The sequence below is a fragment of the Halyomorpha halys genome, unplaced genomic scaffold (assembly GCF_000696795.3).
Source record: "Halyomorpha halys isolate HHAL.00 unplaced genomic scaffold, Hhal_1.1 Scaffold1096.1, whole genome shotgun sequence".
Lineage (NCBI taxonomy): Eukaryota > Metazoa > Arthropoda > Insecta > Hemiptera > Pentatomidae > Halyomorpha > Halyomorpha halys.
Window position 1 is genome coordinate 420591 of NW_027110100.1, and position 23096 is coordinate 443686.

Sequence of the window (23096 nt, forward strand, 5' to 3'; positions counted from 1 at the left end):
ACGACAAATATGTAAGAAAAGGTTTTAAAGAAGAAATAATGCGTGTAAAAGTGGGCGGAAAAAATTAAATAAATAAAAAAGTAATGTTGATTTATTTAAAAAAAAAAAAAAATTCATTGACCGCACCCCCAACCATCTTCTCCTCATTTATCATCCACGGTCAACTATCTCTCATAATTATTATATTGAATTAGAATAAATTTGATGTTCTTACTTGTTTACGGATATGAAATACCAAAGCGAACAAATTATATGTTAAAATTTTTGTATATTCATAAACAACATTCATTGAAAACGAATTTAATATTTTTCAAAATTATATATAAAGCAATAGGGGGAAGTTTCCCACTCCATTAATACTTAATAAGTGTTAAGCCTTGTTGTCTATACAAACAGGTAGAAAATTACAGTGCCATTAAGATATTATAGACAAGAATTCGGTAGCTCTTTGGTACAGAATTCTTCGATTATTATTTAAATAATGACCGATTAAATTGATTGTGGTAGGATACGAGTGGCTATCTCCGGATAATTATTCGTGTTCCTTTCGGGAGTTAATAACTTACCTAAGTAGTATTTAACAAGGCTAATGCAAATCCATAAACTTTTTATAATAATTTGTTATAATTTGAATAAACGCGTTGAAACATTAACGATTACAGGACAAGAGGCGGAACTTCTAAATAATCTATGCTACCTACTTCAACTAGAATTGTTTCGGAATAAATAGATAACTGAACATTTCTACAAAAAAATCCAAAAGGATCTTACACCTAAAAAATGAAAACAATCAATTTATACTGTATAATGAAATGTAATTTATTACCTGTTCACACTCAGCCTTATCATAAAAATTTTATGTTAATCATATAACTTAAATTAAATTTTACATAGGTACTTTTTATTTTTATTTTTTTATCATTCCTATAATATATACTATTGAAATAATAATTTGTATAGATCTCCAACGCTAATAGAATCGAGATATAATTATCTGTGTATGAGTGTATTAAACCCGCAAGAAGATATATATTTATTGAATGGACAAAAATACCAGAATTGGAACTATACTATTCCGATAATGAATATAAAATACGAAATAAATTATATTTATCTCGCATTGTATATTTTGGGAGCAGGGCGGCTCAGTGAGTATGTAATAAAGATGGTATCCTTAACTGGAGGGAAAATCTGGCGTTTGAGCATGATCATGAATAAATTACCACCTTGCATAACCGTTGTACAAGTAACAGTACTTACGATGTAGTGAACCCCGGACAATCCATGGATTGTAGTGGTTAAGATTTTAATTTCATATGTTAGAAATAATATTTATGTGCTATAGTTTTAGATTCTTTAATATTCCATAGTTTTTATTTATTCCCAAACATATCACACCTGTACCGGAATATCACATCTCTGAAATACAGAACTGGAAAAAAGTCAATATAAAATACAGGCAAACGTATATAAAAATAGTATAAAGATTAGTACAAATTTTCTTGATTTTTTTATTTTTATTTTTGAGAGAATTGAACTAAAAATACTTGAAAACACATTGAAATAGTATTTATAAAGCTTATTTTTAATTTCAATATTTTAACGTTAACTTTCCTGGAATACTGGAATACTAAGTTGCTATATATTTTCCTCCAGTAAGAAAGTTTTTATTCTAAAATCATTTTAACTCACAAATCAACGTTTATATAAAGGATTAAATAGTGTTATATGAGTAGATAATTTTTTCTTCGTTAACTTTGTATTTAAGATTTTATTAAACATTTGAGATTGAAGAATACATATTAAACAAATTACATTTGAGAATGAACATTTAATAAGTAATTTAAATCATGTAACCTGTATATTTGAAAGTACATCTTGAGATCAAAATTTTTCTTTTAAAATTACTTCTTCTTAACTAGATCAACATCTGAGAATTAAATTAAATATATGTGGATTATCTCAGGAAAAGTATGTTCCAAAATGTTCAAAATCAAAAGTATGCCTCCTTACTGTTAAGTTTTACTTATTAATAGAAAATATTTATAACAGTTATTTCACTGAAACTCAAAAATTCTAAATTGAAATAAAATAAACATATTTTAAATTAAAAAAAAAAAATTTCCTATATTCTAATGGAAAATTCATAATTAAAAATTGAACTGATATGAAGAAAAATATTACTTAGAATAAAAGAATATAATTAGTAAAGTAATAAAATATTATTTATATCAATAAATGAATAACGAATTAAAAAAATATTCTTTATGCCTTATTTTAAATTTTGTTTTTTTAGAAAGCCAGCCATGGTTAAAATGTACACAGATTTTATAGTTTTATTTATTTTTTCAATGTTAATTCCAGCACTTTTTTGGTAATTAAAAGGTTAATATTTTTAATGTTTTTATTTATATAAAATATTAATAATACATATTATATGTTGTTGAATTTATTATAGTATATATATTTTTGATTTAAAAACAAAAAATAATTATTTAAATATTCTCATGGAATATTCATAACAATACTAATGTTTATCTGGGGAATAAAAAATTACCTTATATTTTAACATCGTTTCCAATATACCTGCATTAAGAACTGTGTATCTGTGACAAAAATACTTAGGTGCTTGTAAAATCCTTGATTTAAAAAAAAAAATGGCAAAATATAGTGGCGATAATTTGTCCCTAACAGTGTGAAAAGGGAAAGGAACTGGTAAAAAGGAATGCAAGCTGTTGTTAAGTTAAAATTGAAATGGATAAATCTCTGTAAGAAGTCGAGATATTTTGAGAATGAGAATACACGATACCATTTTCTTTTAGAAAGGGACCGATGATGATGGCCATGTGCCAGTTAGAGTTTTTCAGCCTTTTATAAAACCTTTTTCGGCAATTCGATGGCAACTGTTAAATTCGTTCGGTATTTTACTCTCCAACGTATCAGTGGGCGCAAAAAACTGATACAGTCAAGAGTATTGTTGAATATCATTTAAGTAAAAAAAAAAAAAAGACCTGGATACATTTTTTTAAATGGAATAGAAACTATTTGAAATTTTATATAATTTTCTTTTTTTCGTCGTCATATTTATTGAAAATATAATCAATCAAAATACAATAATTGAACCGTTATTTGCTAATGCCATTATCTCAGAGCGAATTAGATATCTCGACGAAGAACTTGCTCATTAAATATTTAATGATATCATTACATCACATCACTCATTAAATATTTAATGATAATTTAATTCTAAAATTAATATACTATCATCCAATTATATTAAGACACCCATCATCATATATTAATATGATTTTGTAAATGAATTTAAGATATTAAATCTTATTTTAAAATAACTTAATTATCATGTACACAACAGAATCTGTAGTACCATTTTAGTAATAAAATATATACAATAGTAATTCAATCTTCAAATGATAAAAATGGAAAGTGCTCTAATGTTTGGTTTTTTTATTGTTTATTTATAATTCGCATACAATATTATCCTCTTCTATATCACGTTAAATATTTCTTATAATCGGTAGAATAAACCCTTGAATACTATCCGAAATTAAACCTTATGAAATTTCTTGCAAAATAGTATCCTCAATGTTTGTTCTGCCTCACATATTTTGTCAAATTAGCCCTTCCGAGTATTATCCTTCCATTTCATAGAAAACTCGTGTATTGTGGCAATTGACACACGCTGGTGAGCAGTGATTGCCGACTTTCCAGAACTTTTTCATTTTAGCCGTCACATATATCGGAGACGTTAACAAATAGGAATCAAATTGTCTATATCATTTTGTATAGAATCGTATAAACTTTAATTTTGAATAGAAAAGAATATTCTGTGCGATGCACAATTTTCGAAATATGCGTCCAAAATTCAAAGAAAGTCTTGAATCTCCCTTTTCCCCCAGATTGCTGCAATTGAAATTGAGGGAAATTTATTAGATAATGTTCAGAAAACCTACTTCAACGCATTCCTTTGGACGTTAATACAGCAAAAAACAAAATAATTTGACTGGACTGTATAAGATATGAGGAAAATCATATTTATATAAATTTGTCCATTTGAACATATTTGTCAATAATCTGTGTATAAATTTTCTTTTATTTTCCTCAATAAGAGCTGTATGATGGTATTTCAAATGTTATTGATTTTTTTTTTGTCTGTAAAGTTGGATTTCATTGATTCATTAATAGCTATTGTTAACTTTAATTTTACCTTCTTCCAAATTATTCGTCGTCGTAAACGGAAATGCAGAACACTTGAACAAGTAAAGAGAAGATAGATGACGAAAAAGAAGATGTGAGAAAAGAAATGAGAAGAAGCGCCATCAATTCCGGCTGACAAATCTTAGCGAGCTAATCGGGAGCGCTGGAATTCCAGCCAGTATATCTCCAGCCAACACCTCCGCACTCTTTTGCTTTATTGTTTCATTGTTGCCTCCCTCCTTCTGGAAACAATACGAATAACGACCTCTCCCGGTTATCCTCTTTTATATCTCTTTTCTTTTCCTACGCCCTTAATAGCTGTTCTAGGCTTCCAACATTCCTGCTTCCATGTTCTTACTGTTTCTTGCTGTAGAAGAATATATCCGTTCCTCTAGTAATGTACTTCACAATATTAGTAACAATCACCAATTATACTTGCGACTTACTAAAGCCCAAATCTTCTAACGCCTCACAAATTTACTACAAATCATCTACTAATAGAAAATATTTCATTAAAAACTCAGCAAGACACAAATAAAAAACCTAGTCACGATACATACCCTAGAAAATAATCGTAAATTGAAAATTAGTTGGTTAAGACGTCTCATTGGCCAAATCGTCAGTTTCTCTAATGGTTACAACCTCGTGGTTTTACCTAATTCCAACGAATTTATCAGATAGTAACTATAAAATAAAGAATAAATAAAGTTAAGATGACAATAAAATTTGATAAGAAAAATAATTTGTTTTTTCCTACTGGTCCAACTAGGTCATCAGGGGCCAATGGAAGGACGCACAAAGTTGAAGGGGCTCCAGATTTAATTGGAGCCTCGTCCCGAAGAGCGAAAAAAAACGAGATGGGTAGGTGTTGGAAGAGATAGTATCGCCTTACCTTCCCTCACTCCACCACCGCTGAGTTATACATCCGCTCCTAATTGACAGTCAAGTTCCGATACACTCCATCGTCAGAGCAGTACCGTGTATGTCCGATAGCATCCCTAATATGTCTTTCGATCGACATAGCTCACGTTTTCAATGCAAGTGACGACAGAATAATAGGAAGTTATGTAAAATATACATAAACGCTACCTTAATTGCAATGTAGAATGACTTTAAAATGCATGTATTTTTGAACATATACTGATATATCATATACTGAACACTTAAAAAAAAAATTCAAAGGAAACCTATCAAATTTAAGTACCAAAATATCCATCAATTAATTAGATTAATGTATAGCTTATAAATTAATACAATATGCTGTTTGCTTTACTCATCCCAGATACAGAATAGTATAAAGTTAAAGTGTACTGAAACCATGTCTGTAGTTTGAGTTATAGACAAAAAAACTAACTTTACCATCTAAGCTCGATTCGAGCATCGAATATGCTTCAGTCTTCAATCCAAAAACTAAACCATAAGACCAACCTATGATTTTACCACTCCTTTATTGCTCAAAGTCACAAGTACATAATAGACTAAGCTAATTCCACTCGTTGTTCTATGCATTCTTCAAACTCTATTGAAGCTTGTCTTGGTGATTTGTATTTAAAAATTAATATTGGTCATACTCAACTAGTGATGCATATTTGTAATTTCAAAAATTGAAATTCTCGCCTAATTTCCGAATTTTTCAAAAAGTTTGTGTCTAAATTCCCGACTAGCAGCATTTTTACAAACTCTCAAAATAAATAGATGCTCATTGAGATCTACTGCTAATTTTCAATTTTACATATACCCTACAGCTGTAGAATTGACATAATTATAATAATAAATTTTTATGAATTTCATTTGTTAATATAAAAGTAAGAAAGATAACTAACGAAAGCTAAGAACGAATTAATAAGACGCGGCTGGAAGAAAAGTGCTGGGATCTTTCTCCACGCGAGGGCGGCGAAGAATAGTTCTCAGTTCCCAAGGCACATTGTATATATATGGGAATTCATGCCAGACATATTTATGTTATTTTTAATTAAATTTCATTTTCTTTACCTTGTGTATAAACTATTCTTTTATTATTTAATCAGTTTTTATTTTAACGATTATTTTTTTTTATAGATATTATATTTGTAAATTATTTATTTATTATTTTTTTCATTTATTTTTCCGTCTTTTCCTTTCTTAACTCGTTTCTTGATGAATTGTATTTTTGATATCACTGCAGAACTTTTTAGTGTATGTTATAGAGAAAAGTATCAGGAATTAGACATTTGATTTTGTTTTTTTCTTACATTTTGTACAGAAAATGTTAATGAATCAATAGTACACTAATATTATTGTCCTTAATGGTGGTAGATTGTGTTATTATTCTATATTATTACTACAAAAAAGTATATAATTGTATTATTTGAGCTTTTAATGTTTTTTTTTACCCTTTATTTATTAATAGCAGCCTGGTAATACTTCTCATTCACTAGATTTAGAGATGTAGATAAATTAATTGAATACAATTGGATTTTTTTAATATAAATTAATATATTTAGTTATTTACACTTTCGTTTAATGATACATATGGAATCAATTGCTTGTTATTTAGTTTATAGCGTTAAATAAAATATAATAAAAATATATGGAAAAACAAAATACAGCTCAACTCAACAAACACAAAACTTGGAAGTGGTTTAGGGCTCAATAAACTGCACCAAAGGGCACAAACCGGAAACGAAGATATAAAATAAAATGTATAAAAAGGTTTTCTTTATTACAATTTAAAATTTCGCCCATATAAGAGCTTTAAATCTAGATTTTGAAGTTTAAAAGAGAAGATATTTAGCTTTCCGACGGTTGTATTAGCGTAGAAATAGGATAAAATTCAAAGCTCTGATCAATCATATGAACTATGGTCACCGGTAGAAAAAAAAATCTTTCAAATAAATCAAGTTAAAAAAAATTAAGATTAATTTTTTTTAAATAACGTATTCCGACGACGATAAAAACGAATATAATTAGCTTATTTCTTAATAAAATTTTGTTGAACTACTTTATTTCGAATTCAAGCCTTATTGTGTTTTTATAATTTTTATTGACCGATCAATCATTTAATTGAATCAGTAATATTTTTTTTTTTTTATATCTATACTTAATAACCAAGAAGAAAATTTATACTTTCTAAGCTACGCGCCAAAAATCCTTAATTTTGTTAGTAACTTTTTTTACCAGAGAAATCGGAATAGCGTATTATCTCTCCTAGAAAATCCTGAACATTTAGCCAAAGGCCCCACAACAATTGGATGAACAGTATGACAGCGCATAAAGTACGAACAAACAAATATTAATGTTTATATGTTTAATAATAGCAATGTGGTGTATCTGGAAGCAATGACTTGAAAATAAAGCTTTGTTTTCTTTATTTACTTTACTAATAGCAATTAATCAAACTATAATTTATATTTAAAAATTAATAGCGAAACTTATACAGTTATTACGGTAAGTGAAAAATTTCTCAATACATACCCAAGAGATATAATACAATAAAAGTGACCATGGACTATAATTCGTTAATGCTAGTGTAATAAGAGACCGACACATGTAAACGACCCCCCGAGGCTGAAATATTGTCCCCTTGTTGTTTTTATTAATTAGAGCTCAAGTAGTGCTTAGATATAAGGTGCTTGATTACCCCGCGAGTGCTTTATGGTCTCTCCTCTGACACACATTATAATTTACATAGATCTAGGCTGATAAGGGCCTTGCTCTGTTTAAAAATTCCCCCTTCAGTGTGTGTTTGTGTGCGAGTGTGAGTGTCTCTCAGTTTAAAATTAATCCAACACTAATTGAATGTGAAGACAGTCTCCACTGACAAGATTTATCTGATCGTAATTTCATGTATCCTTATCTGAGCCACTGCAATATTAATTATCAATCTAATCAAGAGTTATTTTAAGTAGAGCTTTTAGAAATTATAAATTTCAAAACTCTGTATAGAATTTATTACATCATCGTTAAATTATTTAGTCAATTGTACAGTATTTTATGGAGTATTCATCGGGAATCATACAATTTACTTGGAATTACCTTTATTTATTTATTTATTTTTATGGTAGGTACTTCTCCGGCTGCTTGCCCATTATCCTGTTCATTGTTTTTCAATTTTTTGACTGACACATCAATGCTTTTCTTGATTAGCATATTTGACAAAAAAAATTTATTTTTTAATTTAAAATTTATTTAAATTAATTAAATTAAATTAAAGATACGTAAACTACGATCACTTTCTTTACTAAGGTTCTACCAACTTATCTAATACTATAAAGCTGTTAAAAATTAATTCCAGTCTACAGTAAAATTTAAGGAATTTGAAAATTATAATTATATTATATAGATTTCATTAAATTTTTTTATTAAAGCTGCTAACATTTTTTTTTCAATAAAACACCGATTTTTTAAAATTTGCAATAACTATTTTGTTTTGGTCTTTAAGAAAATATTTTTAAAAAATCTGAATTGTTCTGTGTAAATTGTCTAAAATTGTTCTAAGATTTATGTGAAAAAGTTTTATTTAAAATTAATGACTAGTTTTATTATAATTTCAAGATAGAAATGGATCATATCTTAAGGATAGGCGTGTTTAAATAACCATAACCGTGTTTAAGAACTGAATCAAATAACTATAACTATAATTTCATAATTAAATATAATAATAATAAAACTACATTCATATGACCGTATAAAATAGTTATTAAAATACAAAACGCTCACGATTCACTTAGCAAGACGGGCGAAAAAATTAAATCTTAAATTCTTAAATTATAACAATGTTTTAGGAACTTATATTTGATTAAGTCGCATAAATGTTTAAATTGTTATATTTAATGAAAATATTTATAACTGTCTAACTTTTTATTACGCATTTAATTTATAATTTAACTATTTATGATGCAACTAGCAATAAGATTAAAATAAATAATAAATATCATTAGTATCTATCAACTGAGAAACGGTTTTATATCAACTTGAGGGCTCAGTTTAAGTAAGATAATCATCAATTAGTATTTAAACTTTTATAAATAATAATTATAATGCTTTAATTATTTAATTTTTAATACAGAATCATCAACAATTATTACTTTCTATCGGGTGTCTACACATTACACAAAATACAGGTAGTATTTTTCCTAATTAGCCCATGTTTCCTAAACGCTATTCAGAATGCTTAGGTCAACACATCTTCCATAGGTTCAGGAAGAAACCTATAGGCTGATCTTAAAGCTGATTAGAGCAAACACTGAACCACGAGCCATGTATTGTTTTGTTATGAAAAGAATAGTTTTCACTTTTTTTTTTTTTTTTTAAATCAAAACTTCTTCATTCTTCCTTTAAGTCAAATATTACATCACTCACGATAGGTAATGGTTCTTAAGAAAATGAAAAAATTTGAATGACCAAAAGATATTTAGAGGCTAATATAGAAAATTAATTTCAAGTCACTAGTCTTAGAAGATGAGGTCTGTTTTAAGTGAGGGTTACCTCAGGTGTGAAGATTTTTTTCCCAAAAGTCTTCGGAGCTGAAAGGGCAAAAAACGACGCTGTTCAGTGGCCCCACAAAAACGCGAGGTGTCAAGCACCGACGCAGTAAGTTTGTGTTTCACGGTACTATGCTCGAAAATAATAATTATTATGACTAAATGAAGTAAACATTACGATCAATTATCGAAGTAATAATATAGTCGATCAAAAATAATTTTGTATCGATTATTAAAATTTGAATTCATTTCAAATAAATGAATTTTTGTCATACAGCTCAGGTTCTATGGTGATGTAAGCTGTCAAACTTTAAGCCACTGCTATTATGTAAACTTAGGCATTTACTTTCGTGTCAATACTATCGTAAATTAGAATTTGTTTGGTAGTTGCTGGTACTAACGACTGTGTAGTTAATTACCACGTGTAGACGCTTCGCTAGTGTAGCACCTTTGAAATTTATAAAATATAATAATTATAAACCACTTGATGTCCCTTCTTTATGATTTATCTATTTTCACTGCTGATGTTTATTGTATATAATCATCACTTTTAATCATTCATTCACGAATGAATATTTAGCTTACACACTATCAGCGTGTAAACAAGCACTGAAATATTTTCTCATTGTTTTCATATCAGTAACAAGGAACACGAAATAAACCTATTTGTATAGCTCAACGTTCTGGTTTCCGCAAAAAATATTTTAGCTTCTGTTATTATTTTAACTACTTTTTTCTTTATTACTATTGATTTTTGTTTTGTTTTTTTGTGGGGGAATCAGATTTATCACTAACTATAAAATAACCTACACCTTCGGGTTAATTATCTGATTTTTGAATTAGAATACTTTTCAACCTCGATTAGAAATATCGAATCACCTTACACACATTGTTAGTACACTGTTTTCTCTAATATTCCTCATAAAACTTCTTCAGCAATATTTCAACCATAATACATTTGCAGACACTAGATTCAATAAGCAATTTTTAGCGAAGACCTGATATTTTGAAGCCAGTACAGGAGTATCACAGTTGCTTTTCATATATCATTAATTAAAAAATCTTCTTATATAAACTCAAATATTTACGTTTCAACAGTTTCTTTTCTTTAAAATAATCATATTGCTTTTTAAAAACATTACCCCATGTGAATAATAATTAAACTTCACACATGAGTTATCATTTTTGTATTGCTAAAATGTGTTTATATTAACTTGTCTAGAATAAATATAATTTTATAAGTGACCTTATATCTTATGAAATATTGGAGAGTGAAAATTTCATATGGGAATCCGGCAGAGAGAATAACAATGTACTTCTTGCGCAAGTATCTGCACATTTTTATATCTTAACTCTATATCAGAAATATTTATTATAATCGTTAATATAATTCTAAAAATATTACGTACTAAGAGCATTTATTCAACGATGCTTCATTAATTTAACTTGTAGTCATTATAAGAGTTTTCGCATAATATCAAAAAATCACCAAAGTAGCCATGTTAAATTCATAAAATGTTCGGAACTGATTAATAATTACGATACCAGATGAAATTATAAAATAGGTATCGAAACATTTTAAACCGAAACAGAGTCATGTTTTACTCTTAGGTAAAAGCAGGAGCTGCCCATTTTTAACATAAAGAAAGGTTGACTTTATTTTCCCCCGAATTGGATCCAACTAAAAAATGTCCAAAAAAAAGGAATTAAATCTGCTACAGGGTTCTCCCTTTACTAAACTCTAGGAAATTCTACAGTTTTTCATCTGACCATCTATTCCGTCGTTTAAGATTATTTTTTTTTTATTATTGTCTTTCCATTATTCCAAGTACTACCATAAAAGTTAATCAAATTTTACCACAGGTGTTTGTGCTGTAATAGTTTCACAGTTCAATATAATAGTAGCCATTAATCCGGGCCCTGGCATTTAGTGTGTGATCAAGGGTACAGCCCAAAAGTCTTAAATTATAAATATATCTTTTACTGATTCGGAATTAAGGCAATTAGCCATATGTGGCTGATGCCTTAAAATAATTAAATAAAAAGTATATATAAACAAAAAACCAAACGGAGTTATATTTTCCTTAACTACCTTATATTATTTCATGCATACAAACGTTCGAAGTTTATGAAACTGATCTTTCGATCGATGTAAAAACTACCAACATGATTATACATTTTTTAAACTTAAATATACATTTGTCTAGAGTGATATAATTATTCCATCGACTGATTACGAAATCAGAACTGAGAACTTGAAGAGCAGAGGTCAGAAATAGCCACTGAATGCGAGAAGGGGCAGATAGGACGAAGAACACATGTAAGGGTGGAAGGGTTGGGGCGTAGGCGGGCGCATGCGCACTATCCTTTCCCTTATCTCACCCCCACAAAATAAATTCCTTCTTATTCAGCCCCTGTAAACATGGCGTTCCACCCGCTTTTTGATAGCCCTTTAACAGACTCTTGTCAGCTCATATACAAACACTATTATATCTGATAATATCTCAAAAACCATACGCGATGAACATTTATGGGATAATAAAACTTGATGTTTGATAATTTTATTATTTAGAAAAGACAATCTGTTAGAATTAAATGAAATAAGCATCTCTATCTTTATAAATTTAATTCAAATTTTTCGTTAATTACATTTATGTGAAATTTATATGATTTAAAATTGTCTCCCGAAGTACTGACTAAATAGTTCTTGTTCGCTGATGTCTCCACTGTATAACGGTGTAAAGATTTTGTAGATATATTTTTTAGCAATCTATTATAATTTTTTTTATTTCAGAGTTTTAAATTATTATAACTAGAAAAAATTTTTTGAATAAATTTTTGTTATCTGGAGTATGCGATGTGTCATTAATACGGCAGTTGTCGGGGATTAGAGAGGACAAAACAACATAATCTAATATACAATCTGGTAACTTAATTTATGAAGCAACTTAAGCGATATATCATATTCTGTTTATTGAATATGTAGATTACAGAAAACTCGAATATACATCTTAAACTTATAAAAAAATTCTGTTGAATTAAATGTGAAATGTGTAAATAATTAGTGTTTACAAGGAGACATCTCCTTTTCTTACGTTTGGGGAAATTCTTGAGATAAAAGCAACATCAATAATTATTTATGTAGAATTTTCACTTTAACTTCAACTCTAGACATAGCGATCCTCTATATCGATATAAAATACAGATTGAACCGTGCATTTTTGTCGCAAAGTGGAAAAAATATCGATACGGCTTATAAAAGACTGCAAAAATTATATTTTGGTAGGTTCCTTATTGGATATGGGTTTGTCTTATTGCCTTCCACTTTTCGTACTAATTTAAAATAATCCATATGATTAATATTTAGAGTAATTTTTACTTAAAGGTTTTGTAATTTAAGCGACAAAAGCTCTGAGGAAAAAAAATTTTTTTTTTTCAAAATCGTCGTAACTCGGAACAATTCAACTAAGTTAATTCAGAAAATAGCCGAAGATAAATTTTGTCTACATGGTTAAAAGATTGAGAGAGAGATTGAAAGTAATGATGACTCAATTGGTATTTGTATTCATGTGCATTGTAAATATTTAATTCTGAATGAAACTTAGTGTCATTCTTGTGTAATTAGTTATTCATTATTCTTAGGCATTTCTTCTCATGGTCATCTTGGAGAAGCTTATCATGGGACAGGTATATGTTAAGAATGGTTTTAGTACTGGCTGATTGAGTATCAATTTATTTCATGGTTATAGTTTTTGATTTTTTATTAAAATATGCCAACATTTTGCACATTTCTTGCATTTTTCTAATTTCAAATCAATATCGTGGTTTAATAACAGTTTATCATTACTCCTGAGTATTTGGCGGATATGACAAAAAGTGATAGGAGTATCATTTAGGAGAATGATCATTACGTTCGAGAGAAATTATCCTATTCTTTCAATGTTTAGATGAAATCTAAACAAGCTTTTTTGAAAGCTTCTTCTAGTCTGTTAGAGATTCTTTAAATTATATAAGATGAGGGTTATGCTATATCATCGAAGAAGAGGGCTATATTAACGTTTTTTTATTTCGAATAGTAAGTTAAGAATAAATTGTATAATATTGGACTTAAACAAGATCCCTGCGGGAAACCGGGGATGGTATAGTTGACGATGATCGTTTATTGACTATTCCCATTAGATTCTTCGGAATTTACACTTTACAGTAAATCGTTTACATATATAGTCATTAGATGTGAGTATATATGTAATAGAGGATGTATATAGAACTAGTGGAATACAGAAGGAGGGGCGGTGGATTTCACGGTGACCACCCCCGGGGCGGCATTGATTTCGCTCCCAAGCAACCATTACCACTAAGTGCTACCCCCTCGCCCACTCAATTAAACCAATCCCTTCGGTATACACTGCCTCTGCTCTGTACGCTCTAGCACTAATGTGTAGAGCATAGTATTTGTTACTATGATTTACTTATGATGAGACACAAGCTTTATTGCATTCACCCGATCCACTAAGCCAAAAATGGCTGACCGCACCGCGTTTGGACTCTTAATGCATCTCATGAATTTGTTAATCAAGTTTACCGCTTAATGTGTGGCAAACTCAATCAGGGTTTTAACCAGAAAACCTCTACTAGGTTTTTAGAGCTTTTACAAAATCAATTGTTTGAATTGGCATTTCTTTGATAAGTAACAATTAAATGTTTAAAAAACCTATAAATAAATAATCGCTAGACCTTTCAATTATGCGTTTTAATTTGGGTTAAAGGAACAGAAATAAGGAAATAGGAATTTGAAAAAAAAAATATTAAAGTCAAATATAAATAATCAATGAATCCAATTACCATGTCGTTTTGTGAAAATGATATAAAAATTCTTACACGTTAATCAAAATTAACGTAAGAATTTTTAAAAAAGAATACACGGCCTCGAATAATTCATCAATTAAAAATAAACATTTTATCGTTCTCTATACAGGAACTAATAAAAAAAAAAGAGGTGATTCAATACAAAAAAATTAATTATGGTTAACCTACGATTTGGCAAACATAATTGTTTCCAATTTTAAAACTTATTGAAATAGTTTGTATAATATATAGATGTGATCTAATTAGTTCTAATTTCAGTGTTTAATGATTATTAACCTAAACTTGAAATCAGTTACAACTCAATATAACAAAAAAAGTACGATATGTCTTAAAAATCGTACCACTCAATCGTACTAAACCTCAAAATTTTCCAAAAAAGAGAACATATCGATGACTTCAGACGATAACAATATGACACTTCGCCGTAATTTATTTATATTTTTTTCAAAATTGAAATGAAAATTTTTAATGGAAGGAATAATATCTGGTTAGGGCTAGATCGGTTACATATGGAACATTAAGGTCTTTATGTATGATTTTATTTTTGACAAAGTAAGGATCATTGAGGATTTTACGAAGGATTTTGGATTGTAGGAATTGGATACGAGAGAAATTCGAAAGTTTAGTGGAGCCCCAATGCTCAAATCCGTATGGCCAGATTGGCCTTATTACAGTCATGTAGATCAGTATTTTGTAATGAATTGGAAGTTTAAACCGTTTATCCAGTAAGTGCTATTATACTGACAGTTTCTGCGTAGATAAACTATTTAATGATCCTGTTCGTGTTCTATTGGACCAAAGAAAAATGATCTTATTGTTCTTCCTTAACAACTACCGACTTAACAACTTCTAGATCGTTTTACAATTTACTGAGCCAAAAATTACTAATAATGTATTGGATCTTTTCATTGGGAAATTAAGAAAATATATGAAGATGTCAGTATGGATACAGTAAGTAATTCAGAAACTTAGATTTGAAGAATTAAGAATAGCTGAAAACCATACACGTTTCAATGTCGGAGGAGGTCTTTTCATGGCGGTTTGGTGTGATCACTGTTCCCACAGTAAAGAGCTGGTACTCACTTTAAAAGTTCAATAAGGTAATCATACATAAGTTGAGCTATTTGAGAATGATTCGAAAAAGAGAAATGGAATGTATTATTTATGAAGAGGAGAAGTGGACGTGGCGGCATTGTGTGTTAAGTGGTTATAAAAAGCCACCTCGGCGCCCCACACGATTCTCACACCTCCGGCGCCCCTGATTGACGTAAATTGTCTTTCCCCCTTCATTCTTTGCTCCCTTTTGTGTTTTTTGTCTGTCTGTCTGCTCTGCTGAGGATGGCGAAAGAAATGCCCAGACCGGATACATTTTGTAGAACAGAAGCGGCTTGAAGAAACTTATGAATGGGCTATCTGCCTCCCCTTCCCCTCCTCCAGCTCGTTCCTTGCTTCACTTTTTCCCGACGATTTCAGGTCATTTTCCACACGTTCACGACGTTTAGGTTAAGTGACTATTCTGTCGAGCGGACTGACTATTCAGTCTCGAAAACAGTTAGTTATTATTTTATTAATGGTTCAGAAAAAAAAAAAGAAGACTTTTGATGATTAAAATAAAAAGAAAGAGAAGAAGAAGGTAGATTTAAACTTTAATTAATTAATGTTTGGAATGATTTTAACCTCTTAGGGCGTAGTCGGATATAGGATCACTCGATCCAGCCCTCAAGCGTCCAACGTCGGAAGGTGTTCGTAGCATAGTGTACCAGCTTTAGTCACAAAAGCCAATTAATGTCCTTAATCGACTTATTTACTTATTCGATGACGAAGTTTCACCAAACATTCAAGATGCCCAATTACACGCGCTAAACAGCTAAAAAAAGATATATTCTAATTTGGACAACTAGGCTTGCCAATTCTAGTTGTACTCGATAAGCTTAATTGAAAGAGGGCATTGACATACTCGTCCTTTAAATAAATATTCCATTGGCTCCTAGACAATAAGGGAAGATTTCGAACCAAGCCTATCAAAATACACATTTTAAGGTCCTCAGAGTACAAACGTCTAAATCTCACAAAATTATCTAGATATGATGTCAAATAAAACAATAGAAACACGGACAAAATAATAATGGTACAAATAGATATACACATATAATCTGGGGAAGATTAGCATATTAAATAACAAAGAAAATGACGTTTTGAAACGAGCGAGGGTGAATTCCAGCTCAAAGTAGTGTGCTAATAGAAAATTGTGTGTTGCATGAAAAATAAATAATATAATATAATCAGGCATCGTACCAGACATCTTAAAATGAAAAATCACATTTTTATACTAGCCCAAAATCAGTATGATTATATAGTAAAAATTATATTAGATTTTGAATATCATGATGTACATATGATGCAAAACATAGAGTCTACGAGAGAAAAAGTTGTAAGGAAACTGTAAGTGAAGATACTGTTGCATTCTTCTGGTACTTCAGTGCTCCCACGGTGTGTGATATGGTCACGGACAGGTACCCCCCTCACTTCCCACACAGACCTCGCTATAACTCCACGAGGACACGGGACAGAGGACAGCAGGAGCCCAAGAAGATGATCAAGGATGGGAGGAAGGCGACCTCCCGCCAGGAAGAACCGGTCCACGAGGAGTCGCTGCCCATTGCCCGGGTTTACCAGTTTTTGTCCCATAAGTCTTCCTCATGTAACTCTCCACACTATTCCAGTCACTGCCAATCTTATCTCCTTGACCAATTACAGCCCCCTTTGTAATTCATCTGCAATTCATTACTTCTGCCTCACCTTGGTTCTCTCGTCGCGTTCTTCTTAGCTCCAGAGATCGCCTGACAGATTCCAGATATATCCTTGATTTATGGTTCATGTTCTTCATGTAATTGGTCTTATGTAGTGCAAGCAATGGTTGTGTATTGTCTGATAATAGATAAAATTCAATGAGGAAGCTTACCATTGGATTCATAATTCTTACATTTTTATTGATTTATGTGTTTGTATTACAGCGAATTAACAAATTAAGATTTATCTAGTACTTCGATGAAATTTTAAATAATATTCAGGTAAACTGTTAAATGTAAAGATATAGATAGAATATCGATTCACTATACTTAAACGAGAGAAATAAGATTCCAATGCCATCTAAGATAAAGTGCAAGTTTATTGCTTTGGTATAATAGGTCGTTTTATCTCTGCCTTATCCATATGCATGAAGCCAAGCGTTCATTGGACAGGTGACCACGGAGCAAAGAGACCTCGTTTACGTAAGCCCTTGCAGTCACAATCCCCTGCACATATTTATTTAAAATATTTAATATTATTCAAATTAACTCGATACATTATTAATGAAGTTATTAATAAGCTAAATAACCCTTAGTCAAATTTCATTCAATAAATAACCAGAATGTTTACCAAAAGAAATCCATGATTATGCTAAAACTATCCAACGAACCTATTCATTATAACAAACATTTCCGAATTATAAGTTTCAAATTAAACGCAGATTTGTCAAAAATATGGTAATAGAATATTTTGAGATTATACCAAAAGTTTTAATAAAAAAAAATTTTTTCATTCCAAGAATGTGGCATTGATATCACAAATTATGAAACTATGAATTAAAAAAAAATACGAACAACTAAACAAAAAATACAAGAGTCAACCATGAAAGTTTTAAACTAAAACCTTACAGAGGTAGTAAATTACAGAGACAGAAAAACAGTCATTTAGAAACTGTGTAAATATGAAAAATAAAGATTTTTTCTGATCGACTGAAGGGCAGAAAGATACAAGAGAGGATTCAGTTGAAAAAGATAATTCTGTTATGATGTCTTATATTAAAAGTATAGAGATATTTTCACAATGCAAAATCTATTTTTGAAGAAAGTATATCACTAGATTCAAACATAGGAAATATCAAATGTATGCTTATAAAACCCAGAAATTTATTAATTCCCAATATAAAAAATTAAACTAGAATAAAATACAGCAGGAAGAGAAATGAAACATTATAAAATATCCTGACTAGAGACATTATGAACTGGAATTCATCATATCGAAAAGCTTATAGATATATTAATAAAATTATGATTTAATATGTGATAAAAATAAAAAATGTATTATTTTATGATATATAGTAGAGGAGAAAAAAATAAAATAATAGTTGGAACAATGAGATTAAATAACTAAGTAATAACTAACTACTAAATAATAAACAAATGAGTCTTTTTTTTTTTTTTTAACAACGTTATTTAAAAATCTTAATTCGCATTTTTCTTGAGATATTTTGTATAAAATTTAATATCATTTACTCTGAAGTAGATAGATAGTAAACGATTTACGAGTTTCATAAACGTAAAGAAGATATCACATCTCACTTCAACGGTCAGGGAAACTACCAACGAAATTGACACATAAGTATAGTACATATTAAGTCTAGTCTTGAGTGTACCTACAAATATCTGAAGAGTCCATGGGAAGAACTATCTTAGTCAACAAAACAATTTATCTGAGAATAATGAAGTTGATGTTTACTTTTAATTACATAATAAATTTTTACAAATTAATGGTTACGGAAAAAAGTTTAAACCTTAAAAATTGATAAATATTAATCACATATTAATTGATTAATAAAGTAGTCAACTCATTTTGTGGAGAAAAAAAATTAATGAAACTATAACATAAGAAAACTGAAAACGAAATCGTTATTCTACTGTACTTCTCATTCCTCAGCGTTGCAATTTTATTTTTTACAAAGGTGGACTGAAATCACTTATCCTCTAGACGCCTGATCGGCACCAGTAAACTACTAATCAGTCTAAGGAAATATTTTGTATTTAATCAGATTTAAACTTAAATACAGCGCAAATTACAACGTTTAATTTTTTTTTTCTTTTAGTTTTCATTCTCTTTAGCTAAGATGTTTTTCTTTCAAATGATTTCAGTGGATATGACAAACTACCTTCAAAATAAAGACAGTCTTCGGAATAAATTTTTAAAAACGCTTACCAATCTCTGTAAATATATGACAGAATATAATTCTACACGACAAAATAAAAATCTTAAAAAAATATGACCAGGAAAATTAAAACCGTTAATTGTTATTAAAATTAATCTCATTAAGCATAAAACTGATTATTTGAGATATAGTTTAACCTGAATTATCAGAAGAAGATAGTTGACCGTATGAAGTAGATTGTAGGAAGATAGTCCGGGTGGCGGTCAATAAAGATACAAAGTAGTAGAATATAATCTTTATATTAAATAGTTTTCTATACTATTTTTTTAAATATTTATTGTGACTTTATTGACCTAGACTATCTTCTTACAATTAACCTAAATAACTAGCATCCATATAAATGTATAATAAGTTACTTACAAGTGGTGAGTAAAATGCTGAGCTGTCGATGCTCGGATAAGGATTCTGCTCAGTGGACGGGTAGTGGGCCGAATACACTGAAGGCCTCGGGTAGGAAGAGAGGGCGAGCCTCGTCGGGTGGTCGTACTGGCAGGAGCAGACTGTCTGCCCCGACGAGGGGTCGCTGAGGACCGGGCGGCCTCCTTCGCAGCAAGGGCTACCGGGGGTAGGCGACACCGCGCCCGTGCTCGAAGGTGATACGCCGCTCTGGAACAGAAGTACTTGTGAGCAGGTTCTCATTGATATCCTTTGTAGCTGTACAAGTAAGCAATAAAGTAATTAAAGTATAAATTATAAAATTTAATAAAGTGTACATTAGCAAAAACAAAACAAGTGGTAAAGTAGGAGCATGCAAATGAGAACTACTAACCTTCTTACATTGTCCTTACTTATGAAAATTAAATATAGTAAAAACTGTTAGCTTGTCATTTTGTATGGTATTCGAGGGGCAATAACTACAATATGTATAGATGGGAAAATCGAAATCTATTTCGAAAGTTCACCACGGAATAAAAGTCAACCTGCACAGCCGTATTCAACCAACTTCTGAGACGGGAACGAAACATAGAAAATTAATGTGGCTTAAAACGCTCGGCCATTTACGTTCACCTCATGGGATAATTTCTTAAGAAGGAAGCTTATACACATCACACTATTTACATATTGTTTCTTGTAAAATAAACATAATCCGAAAGATTTTGAAAAACGCAATTCCAGTGATGCGGAAGAGAAATCTCTGTTCTTTCCTTGAGTCATACTTTACCTATTCTTGGTGTTTCCAGTGTAATTAATTGCGTGTTCATGTTTATGATACTTTATTTTATTTTCATCTTAATTTAAATTTATTTAATTTGTAATATATTAATGAATGAATTTTATTCAAGAATGTTTACATTTATCATTATTACTAATTGTCATCTAATACAAAAACATCTGATAGCGAAAAATAATTTATAATAAATTATGATTTTGCTTTGGATCGACTTTGGCGTTCAAAGAATTCTTTATCAATCGAGGAGCTCACACCGAGAAATATTTTACACCGAACAGAAGCCACTTTATCGAATCGGTTTTTTACATTTTTTTCCGATTTTATCAAAAACGGCTCTAATGGATTTGATTATACTCGGCACACCAATATAAAATCAAATAATCTTTAATATCAGCTTCTAATTGAAATCGTCCGACAGGGATTGAAAAACGGATTTTTAAAAAATCTTACTTCAAAGTAACTTGAATTTTGTATGACTGAGATAATTAACCTTTTCACATTTTTACTACTAGTGAAAAACGTATAAATATAAACTATGGAAGAGTTTTATTATTAACTTAAAGAGATAAGAGGCCAAATATTTTTCCAGTTTAAAAAAATATTTCCTGAAATAAGGGTAGTAATAGTTTTATAGTTCGTTTGAATACCAAATATTTTCGAAAAAAAAAAAGGGCATATTTAACATAGATAGTCAAAAGATGGTGAGGGCAATGACGAAAACCGCATAAATAAAAGATCTATTTTAACATGAGTTTGACTGGCGGGCGAAACCCTGGTTTTTTCGTTTAATAATATTGCCATGTCGACATAGTTATTAAATAATTATTTTTTTAATTTCACTTAACCTATATCTGAGCCTGTCAGTAGACACGATTAATAAAATCCATAAAATCATTATTTGATTTTCATTGTCGATTTAGTTACAATCAAGCACTAAATAAATTCCAATTTTGGTTAATGGTTACATTTTTATATTTCCGTAATACTTTTGAAAAAGGAAATTATTAAAAATTTGGAACAAGAAATATTATTATATCTGTTAAAATTGGTGTTAGTCGGTCTGTTAACAGATAGCCTCATTTGAAAAATTAGTACAGAGAATATTGTCACTGTAAGATAGTAAAAATCTATTTGTTGTGAAACGAGTTAAGATTAATTTCAACTCAAAGTGATGAAAGAGAGAGGTATGTTATGCGCGCAACGGACCAGAGTTTTTTTTTTTTATTTTGTTTGGTCTCCGATTCGATTCTTTATTTTTTGTGACAGATATCTACTTTTTAGTTCTTTTTCCAGAAAACAATAGTGTGAAATAAATCAAACAGTGTACAATAAGACACATAGTTCAGTTTTGGTTCCCGTACAATGGGGTACACCTCCGCAAATTCAAAGTGGATTGGGAGATAAACCTGGCGGTTCAGTGTTGATGCTAACCATATCACCTTCCGGTAAAATCTACAACACCAAATAAATTCCAGTTTTACTGAAACCGTTTTTTAGAGTTTACTTACCCTGCAAATTATAGTATTCTTTTTTTTTTAATGATCCGGTTCGGAAACTGAGCTAAGCAAACATAAACATAGCTAGATAAAATTTAATATCCAATTAGTTTATCTGTGCCGTGGCATGGACCCATGCTATGCTACGGATCTAATGAGGATCGCTCGCACGCTCCTACTCCTAATTGGCCCAACACTAACCGATTTGTTGCACTTAATTTCTACGCACGCAATCGCCATGCCCTTTCTTGCTGTATTCTGACAACTTCGTGTGGTGGATCGGAGAAAAGAAACAAGAAAAATGTTTGTTTAAGATAGTCTACTGGCATTTGATCCATCGACTACCCTTTTTACTTCAACATATGGAATATATAGTAAGGGACTTTTTATTGGAAAAAGATAGTTGAGCTTTTAAAGTAGATTGTAAGAAGATAGTCCAGGTGACAGTCAATAAAGGTATCAAAATAGTAAAAGAAAACGTATAGTAAATACGTTTTCATCTTTGTTTCAATCTGACAGCCCCGACGAAGCCCTACAAAGCGGTTAACAATAAAATTACTTTTATTCACCGCCACCCGGGCTATCTTCCTACAATAAAGTAAGGGAAATTATTCCGATCGAGAAAAATTTCATACTCTTGTTTTTGACCAAAAAACTGTCTGTGTGTCTGTGAACAGCCTTGCTCAAAAATGAACAGTCGTACGAAACTTAAATTACACATTTATTCTGGTTATACACCTGGGATGGGACAGCAACTTTTTCGCTAAATTCGAACTATAGGATTCTATCAAGTGCCACTTAATAGAATCGATATTCACTATATCGGCAATAACGGTTTAGATTAAATTTAGTGAATTAAA

General features: G+C 30.2%; 1 protein-coding gene across 4 annotated transcripts in view; it reads right to left on the minus strand.

Moving 5' to 3' along the window:
- LOC106688273 (homeobox protein caupolican) overlaps positions 1–23096 on the minus strand; it is a 225909-nt gene that overhangs the window by 85795 nt on the left and 117018 nt on the right. For all 4 annotated transcript variants that reach the window (XM_067048177.1, XM_067048176.1, XM_014432665.3 and 1 more), the window contains exon 3: positions 19930–20175. In XM_067048177.1, the coding sequence (XP_066904278.1) occupies positions 19930–20175 (246 nt within the window). The remainder of the gene's footprint in view (positions 1–19929; positions 20176–23096) is intronic.